Source organism: Sciurus vulgaris (assembly GCF_902686455.1).
Source record: "Sciurus vulgaris genome assembly, chromosome: 10".
NCBI classification, from domain to species: domain Eukaryota; kingdom Metazoa; phylum Chordata; class Mammalia; order Rodentia; family Sciuridae; genus Sciurus; species Sciurus vulgaris.
Window position 1 is genome coordinate 117,604,345 of NC_136470.1, and position 11,046 is coordinate 117,615,390.

Below are 11,046 nucleotides of genomic sequence, written 5' to 3' on the forward strand. Positions count from 1 at the left end.
CAGTGCAAAGATCCCACCTCAGTAGGTTGAGGCAGGAAGATCACAAGTTCAAGGTCAGTCTGGGTAACTTAGTGAGACACTATCTAAAAATAAAATTTAAAAAAAGGGTTGGGGACATTGCTCAGTGGTAATAAAGTGCACTACCACTTCCCCAAAACACCCTAAAATAAATTTCTGTTTTAAGTCTTAGAAGGATTTCAAAATCCTATACCAATGTTTATTAAGAGTTCAAGTTTATGAAAAATTTTACCATCTCAATGTAAAATTCTCTTGGAACCTGGCTGCTAAACACTTAAATGACTCAGGAAGCCTTAAGAAGCCAATCATTGGGCTGGGCTTGGTGGCATACACCTGTAATTCCAGCAGTTCAGGAGGCTGCAGTAGGAGGATCACAAAGTTCAAAGACAGTCTCAGAAACTTAGTGAGACCATATCAAAACACAGAAAAAGGACTAGGGATGTGGCTTGGTGGTTAAGCTCCACCTGGGTTCAATCCCTGGTACTAATATAAGAAAATAAAAAGGACTGGGGATGTGGCTCAGTGTTAAGCGCCCTTGGGTTAAATCCCTGGTACCCACCCCCATAAAAAAAGTCAATCATCTGTCTTGGATTGGTGGCACACATCCTGTGATTCTAGCTACTCGGGCTGAGGCAGGAAGATTACAAATTTGAGATCAGACTGGGCAACTTATTGAGATCCTGTTTCAAAATAAAAAATTAAAAGGGCTGGGGATATAGCTCAGTAGTAGAGCATCCCTGGGTTCAATTCACTGTACTGCAAAAAAAGTTGATTATTTGCACTTTTAATTGTTGTTAACGCCAGTGAGGCCAAGTCTTCCCTACATAAAATCTACTTCCAAACAAGACTTCTCACAACAAATGCACTGAATTTTCCACATGCTTACCTTTACTGAAATAACTGTCACTCTAGAAAGATCAACAAAAACTAACTGGTCCATCATCTAGAGTTCTGCTATGGGGTTGCTGCATGGTAACCAGTGAGGAAGTAAGTTAGCCCGAGTCTGTGAGTATGCAGTTGCTTTCTAAAAATAGCTGACTTTGCATCTATCAGTAAAAATCAATCCCAATATTTTAGCTCATGGCCAATAGAAAAGATGCTGAAAAGTCAATACTAAAGAGTGTGTGGTAGGGCTGGGGAGATAGCTCAGCTGGTAGAGTGCTTACCTCGCAAGCACTAAGGCCCTGAGTTCGATCCCCAGTACCGCCAAAAAAAAAAAAAAAAAAAAAAAAAAAAAAAGTGTGGTATCAAAAAATTGGGGGGCGTTCCACTTTGATATAGTCTGTATATATCACACTTATCAAAAACACTAACCTGAGATTTGTTTCTAATTGTATTGTATTCATTCATTAGCCAAGGCCATACATAACATTTCCTCAAATATTTGGTTGTTTCTTCTTCTCTTTGAGCAATCTGCTTCGCCTACCACAAATAATATCCTTTATAGTCTTTCAAGTGGAAATCTCGGGCTGGAGATATAGCTTAGTTGGTAGTGTTTGCCTTGCAAGCACAAGGCCCTAGGTTCAATCTCCAGCACCGCAAAAAAAAAAAAAAAAAGTCGAAATCTCAAGAGATGAACTCCAATATAAAGCTTAAATGGGCTGGGCATGGTGGCCAACGACTATAATCCCAGCAGCTTGGGAGGCTGACACAGGAGGATGGAAATTTAGTAAGGCCCTAACCGAAGCAACTTGGCGAAACCCTGTATCAAAATAAAAAGTGCTGGGGATGTAGCTCAGTGGTAAAGTGTCCTGGTTCAATTGCCAATACCAAAAAAAAAAAAAAAAAAAAGAGAGAGGATATAGTTCACTTTGTAAAGTGCTTGCCTAGCATGTGCAAGGACCACAGTTCGAATCCCCAGCTCCTTGGAAAAAAAAAAAAAAAGAAAGAAATCTATGTTGAAATGTTTAGGGATGAGAGGGCTCGATAGCTCCAACTTACTCTGTAATGGGAAAAAAAAATGCATACATATAAATTTTTACCTATGGAGTGATAAAGCAAATGGTGCAAAACTTAATCAGTTGTTGGGTCATTCTTTCAAGTTTATTTCAAGTATGTTTTTCAAGGGAAGTCTTTGAAACACTAACTTTCTAAAAGTCTATAATTATAAAATTGGCATTTTACAAGATAGGACTTCATGTTACTGTCATCCTTCCCCAACAGGTGGAAATTCTGCCACATTTGGTGACCAATTGAAGAAATGCCATGACAACCTTCATTTCCTTTGAATGCAGACATGCATTTCCATCCTTAGGTTCTAGAGGCTGGTTCTAATCTGTGCACAAGCAATGAACATTTCATGCAAACCAGCTTCAAATTGCTTCTAGTTCTAGGACTTCACAATGACATTCTCTACTCCAGCTTTAAACATTACTTCCCTTTCCAAACACATTAAAAAGCTGGGCAATGTGCCTGAAATCCCAGCTACTTCAGAGGTTGAAGCAGGAGGATCATAAATTTGAGGCTATCCTGGGCAACACAGCAAATAACCCTGTCACATACACCAGGCAACATAGCAAGTAACCAAATCATAAACACCGAACTGATTCAAGTAGCCAGACCTAGACAGAATCCATCTACTAAATGAATAACATTGACTCAGATAAATAAGTATCTGTTCAGCTAACAATTCCCTTTCCCCAACAGGGGCAGTGGTGCTTGCCTATAATCCCAGTTAGCTATCTGGAGGCTGAGGCAGGAGGATCCTAAAGTCCAGGCCAGCCCCAGTGACCCAGGGAGACCCATTCTCAAATTTTTGAAAAAGGGTTGGGGATACAGCTCAGGGGTAGAGCACCCCTGGGTTCAATCACCAGTACTGGGGAAAAAATTTCCTCTCCCCCAGGACCACCACCACTGCAGGCCACTACTCCACAGGACTGCAAGCAGATCCAAAACCAGTTACATAATACTTTCTCATAGTTCTGGTGGGGAAAAAATTGGGGGAAACGCTCAATCCAAAACAGCATTACTTCAGATAATCAAATTCACAAATTAAGAGACAAGTTCCAAAAGAAAAACATCAGTTGTTTAAAGGGGGAAAAAAAAAAAAAAAAAAGGCAAAAGGGGCAGCTTGGAGAGAAAAATCCAAGGATTTTTCAAAACATAAGATTTGTAACTAGGTAACAAAATGAAGTCTGAAAAAACCAGTAGCCACTGAATTAAACCAAACATCCTCAAGCCTGCTTGGGAAAGGAGGCTGAGGGGAAATAAAATTTAGTCTAAACCAGTTTCTGCTCCAAAGGAGCTCACAATTCAGTAAGGACTTCAAGCAATTCCACAGGGATGAGGCCAGACTGAGAAGGCCCATAGGGGAAAAGGAACAGTGCTCTCTGTTCATAAGATATTGCAAAGAGATGCCAAATGTAGTGACCTGGTACAACATAAAACTTTGATGACCAGATTCAGAATTTTGATAATTCCAAATGGACCGGAAACAAAGTAATGTATAAGGGGAAACATGAAATTGTCCTGGGATGCTTTAAGGGGAGCTCACATTCAGATGGGGATGGGATGGTCCAATTTGCTTGTGTCTGGCAAAATGGAAAAAAGTTTCAGGATGTTAAAAAGTTTATAATAAACGTGGGCACCGGCTCTGAGGGAATAAGATAAGGCTTGTAAAAGGAAGAAAAGGCCAGAGGCTCGGGGAAGCTCAACAAATAAATCCTGACAGCCAAGAAATGCAAGCCCCCAGGGCAGAAAAGCCACAAGCCGCGGGGCAGGGGACCAGCGGAGTGCCACGGCTGAATTGAGGTCACCACGGAAAGGGCAGAGAGAGCTGACGCTGTTGCATGAGTAGGAGAGCAGTCCGTCCAGTTCTGCATCCAGCCCAGAGCCGACCTGCACCTCCTACAGTCGGAAGAGCGGGAAAAGCTACCTGCTGGGCCCGGAGTGCACGGACAGGGCCCTTAAAGGTCAAGGTCAAGGTAGGTTTTGGCAAGCGACACAGAAGCACTCCGAAGAGGCCGAAGGCATACAAAAAAAATGTTATTACGACTATCGTTATTTTAGAAAGAAAGAAAAGGTCCTCGGGACGGCTGCGGGGTGGTGGCGACCCAGGCAGAAGCGAAAGAGATCAGGGGTCGGAGTCTGGATGGAGGACCGGCCGTGGGACCAGTGCTGGGTCACCGGAGGGAGGGAGGGACTCAAGAGCCGGGCCCAGGGCCACCGCCGCACTCACTTGCCCTCCTGGCAGTCATAGAGCACGATGGAGTCGTCGTCACTGCTCGAGATGACCGTCTCGCCGTTGGGGCTGAAGTCAAAGCAGTTAATCTTGTCTGAGTTCTCGCGGAACACCTTGGCGACGCGGAAGCTCCGCAGCACGCTGTCGGTCAGCTTCATGGCGGCGGCTGCTGGAGGCGGCGGCGGCGGCGCAGGGCCGGGGCGGGGCTGGGCGGCTGGCGAGCTGGCGGGCTGCGGAGGGCCAACCCGGGCGGGGCGGGCGCCGCACTGGCGGCGAACGGAAGGGCAGCAGGCAGTAAGACCACCTCCTTCCCCTCTTGCACTGGCGATACTCTCCTGCCTGGACCGTGGGGTCTAGGCGACCGTTCCTCCTCACAGTCGCCTCAGGGCCAACCGGCGCGGCGCCGGCTCATTGTGTCCGCCATCTTGGGGCGACAGGCAGAAGCCGAGGGCGGGGAACTTTAGCCGCGGCGCACGCCGGGAAACGGGGCGGGGCGGGAACGGAGGCGCGAGACGGGAAGGTGGGGTGGTGACGTCAGCACGGCGGCGGCGGAGTGCGAGGGCTGGGTAGCCGAAGGCGGTGATTCTGGGGCGGACTCCTGGGCCCGAGGATTTGGGACGCTTACGACCTCCCTCAGTGGCCTGGAAGGCTGCGAATGCCGGGGACCCGTCGGTTTTGTGTGTGATTGCCTCCCCCCAGGGAGACTCAGGCCGCAGGTACTGCGGAGGTCGGGTATACGCCTGAGGCCTATTCTGGGGGTGAGTCATGTGAACCCGTTGCAGAAGTGCTTGATCACTTCTCCACCTGAGCTCCAGTTTATTTTATGGAGGCGGAATATGTGGTGGACTGCACATATTTTAAGTGGATGAATTTTTTTTAATTGGATGTGCTATATGCCGTTGTGATCACTAGAATATTTCTTTAAGCTTTTCTTTTTTATTCTTTTTAGATTTACATGACAATAGTGTATATTATACATATGTGGAGTATAAGTTCCCATTCTTGAGATTGATCATGATGTGGAATTACACTTGTAACGTATTCTTATATGAACATAGGAAAGTTATGTCAGTTTCGTTGTCTTTCCTATTCCCATCCCCCCCAGGCTTTTTTAAAGAAGTTTTTGAGATATAGCAAAGTGCATGAGGCAAACTAATTTTAAGTGTACTACATGCATTTTTCTAAATGTAACACTCATCTTTAAGTACTTTTTGCGGTATTGGGGATTGGACCTAAGGGTGTTTTACCACTAAGCTACATCCCCAGTTCTGTTTGTTTTGTTTTTTGAGACGAGTCTCGCAAAGATGTCTAGGGGAGCCTCCAAAGCACCACCGCACCCGACTTCAGCTTCATTTCTAAATTTTAAAGCTTATTTACAGAGTTGGGGCTATAGCTCAGTGGCAAAGCACTTTGCTAACCTTAAGGCCCTGAATTCAATACCCCCCCCCCAAAAAAAACAATTAAAATCCAAAACTCGCAGCACCAATTACAAAGAAATTTTAAAAAAGAAAAACTGTATTCTGATTCAATAGAATAGGTTAAATTCTCCTTATTTCTCCTCTGTTCATGTTTATATGTGTGCAAAGCTGTATAGCAGCTGCTCCTTGCCTTCTGACTTATAGTGTTTTACACATTTTTCCATGTTAGTAAACTGAATTGTTGGTGTTCTTTTTTGGAATATTGGGGATTTAGCCCAGGGACAGTTTACCACTGAGCTGTAAACTCATTCCTTTTTATTTTTTATTTTGAGACAGGATCTTGATAAATTAGCCCAGGTTGGCCTTGAACTCAACCTCTCAAAAAGCCGACGTTATAGGTATACACCACTCTGCCTGGTTTTGCTTTAATTTTCTGAGCAAGGTGTTAATTTCACTGCATACTATGCAGATGTGTGCAGTTCTTCAAAAGGTTAATTGCCTTAAGTCCCTGACAAGGAGAGAGGGCCTATTTATTTTTGCTTTATTTATTTTTTATTTTTTACTTTTTGGGAAGGTACCAGGGTTTGAACTCAGGGGCACTCAACCACTGAGCCACATCCCCAGCCTATTTTTGTTTTATTTAATGAAGGAATACTAAAAAAGGCCCCTCTGAAGTTGAGGAAGACTTTCCAATGCTGAGAGTAAAATGTTAAGGCCTCCCCTACCCAGTCCCACCCCTTGGCCTGGAGGACACCAAGGTTGCTGAGAAAAGATTGCCTCCTGCCCCATCCTGTTTAGCACAGGTTAACTAAGTCATGTTTAACATATCACCTGGCTGTTGTTTCTGTAAATTGTAACTGCTTCCATGGGATCTGCAGAGAAACAATCTAGCTGCTTCTCTTCAATTTAATCAAACTGCACAATTTTTTTTTCTCTTTTTCCATCATTTGCTTATTTCTTATGTATGTGGGTAATGTGGGTGGGTGGATCCAGCCGGCAGGGATCCAGGTGGGGTCCCTGGAGTAGGCTACTAGTAACACTGTGAGTCATTTTAGTCACTGATACTGGGAAGGTGTAATACCCATCTATAAAGAGAAATTGTTCTCTAAAGGAAGAGGGCAAGATACTAGCCGAGTCTGGGTTGCAATTGCCCCCTGCAAAAGAGCAGAACTTACAGCTACAGTTTGTTTTGGGGTCCAGAACAAAACTGGTTTTAATGAAATCCGAGTAGATAGTGATTTTCCAAACTGCTAAGTACTGGAAAAAAATTCTTCACTCACCCCAGAGCACTCTCTTGCTTCCCTATAGTTCCTTCATCTTTATTTCAGAGTCTAGAAAGTATAACGTAGAATCTTCTTTGAATCTTTAGATGGCACCAAGGACAGATCTGGTGCTATGTGCTGGAACCATTGAGAAGTGAATGCACCCAGGAAATACCATTCTGGGGATCCATGTTAACCTATAAAATACCCGCAGAAACAGCCATAATCTAGTGAACATCGTCAACCAAAAGAAATCCTTGCAGAGTCTCTTTCAAGATTGTACTACTATACCTTTTCCAGATTTCACTGTTAAGATCAAAGCTTCCTCCCAACACTTGACTTCTTGCAGTGTTTTTGGAATGTAAATGTCATTTTTTCATATTTTAAGAATGCCCTGCAACAGTCATCCTATTTCACGTTTTCACTGTTTCACTTCCTAACCTGGCTCCCTATTGTGGGGCTCTCCTGGCTTTCAGCCCAGCCACATCACTACCTTAATGAATACACTTTGAAAGCAACTAGAGCCTGGTGTTGTGATTCGTGCCTCAAGTCCCAGTAATCAGGAGGCTGAGGGAAGAGGAATGCTTGACATCGGCCTGGGCAATATAACAAGATCCTATTTAAAAGAAAAAGGAAAAAAAACAAACCCAGAATACCTAGCACCAGTGGGGAGTAGATGGAGGGAAAGGTGAAGCTGGGAATGAGCCACATGGCCTTAAAGAGTGCATCAGAATTAATTTAAGTATTTTGTTTGTTGTTTGTTTTGGGGACCTAGGGCACTTAACCATTGAAATACATCCTCAGCCCATTCTTTTCTCTTTTTTATTTTGAGACGGTCTTGCCAAGTTGCTTAGAGCCTCACTAAGTTGTTGAGGCTAGCCTTGAACTTGAAATCTTCTGCCTCAGCCTCCTGCCAGAGGTCCCACATGCCATTTTCCAATCCCAAAGAATGAACTTGGAGGACTCAACAGAGAAAACTTGTACATGTTCTCCTCAGAGGCAGCAGATTGAGATAAAATGAAGGCCTGCACCACAAGAAGCAGCAGGAGAAATAATATATAGGATGGATTGCATGCCACCTGCTCAAATGAGTTTTTTCAGATGTTTTATGAGTACATGTCTTTACTTCACAACCAAGGTCTTTCTGCTTTCATCCTCAACTAAAGATTGGAGGTAAAGGAAGTAGCCAGTTTTCCCATTCCTTACTCTTCCTAACCCTCTTGAGAGTCCTTCCTTCACCTTTAGAAACATCAAGCCAGGTGACTGCAAGGTTTTTTGTTTTTGTTTTGTTTTTGTTTTTGTACTAGGAATTGAATTCAGGGGCACTCAACCACCGAGCCACATCCCCAGCCCTATTCTGTATTTTATTTAAAGACAGGGTCTCTCTCAGTTACTTAGTGCCTTGCTTTTGCTGAGGCTGGCTTCGAACTTGCATCCCCCTGCCTCAAGTCTCCTGAGCTGCTGGGATTTTAGGTGTCATGTTACAGGGCTAGGATCTTCCAGGAAACTGAAGCATTGCAAAGACCCCCTGCTTCAAACCCCAATTTTTGTGATCAAATCAAAGACTTCAGACATGTCAGAGTAACAAGAATGAGTTTATTAGAAGGGATGGGAAAGGGGAAAAGGGGATGAGAGAGAGAGTGTGTGTCCTTTCTGAGAGGAGAGGGACAGCGTGCTTCGGGCACTTCAATTTTATTGGGGATTCCAGAGAGTCCCATCCAGGTCCACCTCTTGACTTGTAACTGAAGCAGGATGACATCAGACTTTCAAATCCCCACTGTCATAACAACTCTAGGTCATTTTGGTCCATGCCAACTGGTTCTCTAATTGGATTCTTAACCATAAATCCTTATCTCCCTGAGTTTCAGGATCTGGTCTGTGAAAAGGGTCACAAAAGCCTCCCAGTTTAGGGTTACTTAGGTTCCTCTTACGGATATTACTTGGGGCCTGCATTTCTCCTGCAGATAACAGGTAGTTTGCCGAGGAATGTGACATATCCTGTCCACTTAGGCCAGGCAGGGGCTGAAGGTAAATTGCTTCTTAGAAAAGAAAGCCTGTGGGGCTCAGCATAGTAGGTCCATTTTATATAATTATTCCTGAAGGATATGGAAAATGACAATCCCCCAAGACATTGTGACCTGGGGGGAGGGAGGGAGGAAGAAGGCAAAACATTGATCCTTCCCCAATAAATCCTTTCCCAGTGACAAGACAATCCTTGGGAAGAAGGTGAACATCAATCCTAAAATGGCTGTCCCTGGGAAGAGGACAAATATTGATCCTTTCCCAGTTAATTCTCAGTGACAATAGACCCCAGAGGAAGAAACGAAACATTAATACTTTCCCAGTGACAGTTCAATGACCCCCAGAGGAAAAGATAAGCACTGAACCCTCCATCTTTGCCCAGTAAAAACAAGTTTCAAATTCTCACAACCTGTTTCCTGAATGCCCAAAATGACACATTCTATTGAAGAGATTAAGTCATCTCTTTGTGTAAACTCTAAAAACCCAGATCCCTTCTGTAACCGGGGGCCATTTTCTACCCAGAAAGGGAGTCCCTCTGATGCCTGATGCCCTTGCTGAATAAAAGACATAGCTGATCCATGTTCCCATTCCTGGTTATTTGTGCTTTCATTTGTGTTATTTGTGTTTCAGTAGTGCCTAAACCGTTTGGTTATTTTAACTCACAATTCCCTTAACCTCATATTCCCACCACTCTCATGTCACACACAGTTTCATATAACCACTTTATTTCTAACCAGTTGCTTGATTTGCTAAATGAGTGCTTCAGTTCACTCACCACTAAGAGGAAATAAATGTTCTATGATGGACAATGAACAGGTGATATTTTACATCAACCTGAAATTATAATATCTTCTATGGAATTAAAGTGCCCCCCAGTAATGGTTTTATTTATTTAAATATACTTTTACTGGTTTCTTTCTCCCTAGCATGCTCAAATTAATATATGCTTAAAAATACTTTGAAAGAGTAGAACATTTGAGTATTTTTGTAGTTGTTGTTTGATAAGGAACAAGTTGCCGATTTCATAACAATCCTGTAGTTCAACCTACTTTTAAATTAATATGCTATGCTGTTTCCCTCCCAAGAGTCAACTTGGAAGGCTATGAAAGATTCAAAAGGTCCAGGAAAACTAAGCCCAGGGTTTCTAAGCATCTAAAACTCTGCTTAAAAAGAGCTCTCCTCGATCAGTCAGCAAGGACGTGTGTGGGATATGGAAAATGACAAACCCCAAAATAGTGTGGCCTTGGGAAAGGGAGTGAAAAAGAAGACATACATTGATAGCATTGATCTTTTCCCAATGCATTCTTTCCCAGTGACAAACCTGGGGAGATGTCCATCAAACCTAGAATGACAGTCCTTGAGGAGAGACTTAAACATTGATTTCTTCCAAAATAAATCCTTTCCAGATGCTAGCCACAGACTGCAAATCCTCCATTGCCTAGTAAAAACAAAACTTCAAATTCCTGAGTGACATGTTCTGGCATTAAATCACCTTTAAGTATAACCTATGTAAGTACAGACTACCCCTTTGGGCTGTGGCTCATTTTTGACCAGAAGAGTGGATCCATCAGAGGCATCAATCTGTTCCTAGATATCCCGTTCCTGCATGAAACTTGGATCCTGAATAAAAGGCTGTGCTGATCCATGAAGTTTGCAATTAACCTGGTCCTTTTGTGCTAGCAACGTGCCACAAGCCACACCACCCCCATTTCTCCCAGTGTGTAGCACTGACATTGCTAATCTACGTTTCCTGGAATCCCTCAGAGAGGTCCTTTGACTCCAAACTTGGGGGCCTGGGTAAAAAGACAGTATCTTCCCTGGTAGCAGAACCAATTACACCAAGAGCAGGATCCTTGAATGTGGTTCCCAGTGTGACAGCTCAAATCACACCATGACACTGGCCCAGCCCAAGAATAGTACAGACACAACTCTGAGCCTTTCTGCAGGCACTTGTATTTAATAATCCCATTTTAATGATTAAGAGTCAAGAGATTTTGAGTGGTTGGGTAACTTCTTCAAGGTCACACAGTCATGAGGTTGGGCATGTAACTCAATTGGTAAAGCACTTGTCTCCATATGTGAGGCCCTGAATTCAATAGGCAGCAACACACACAAAAACAAACAAACAAACTCAAGTTCACACAGC

General features: G+C 43.6%; 1 protein-coding gene across 2 annotated transcripts in view; it reads right to left on the reverse strand.

Annotated features, from left to right (window-relative positions):
- The window catches only part of WDR82 (WD repeat domain 82), a 23,828-nt gene extending 19,204 nt beyond the window's left edge, over nt 1-4,624 (reverse strand). The window contains exon 1 of one of the 2 annotated variants that reach the window (XM_079100889.1): nt 4,196-4,620. In XM_079100889.1, coding sequence (XP_078957015.1) covers nt 4,196-4,356 — 161 coding nt within the window. In that variant the 5' untranslated portion in view covers nt 4,357-4,620. Of the gene's footprint in view, nt 1-4,195 lie in introns of both variants that reach the window. The other variant, XM_079100888.1, reaches the window with a different exon arrangement.
- Nucleotides 4,625-11,046: the final 6,422 nt, after the last annotated feature.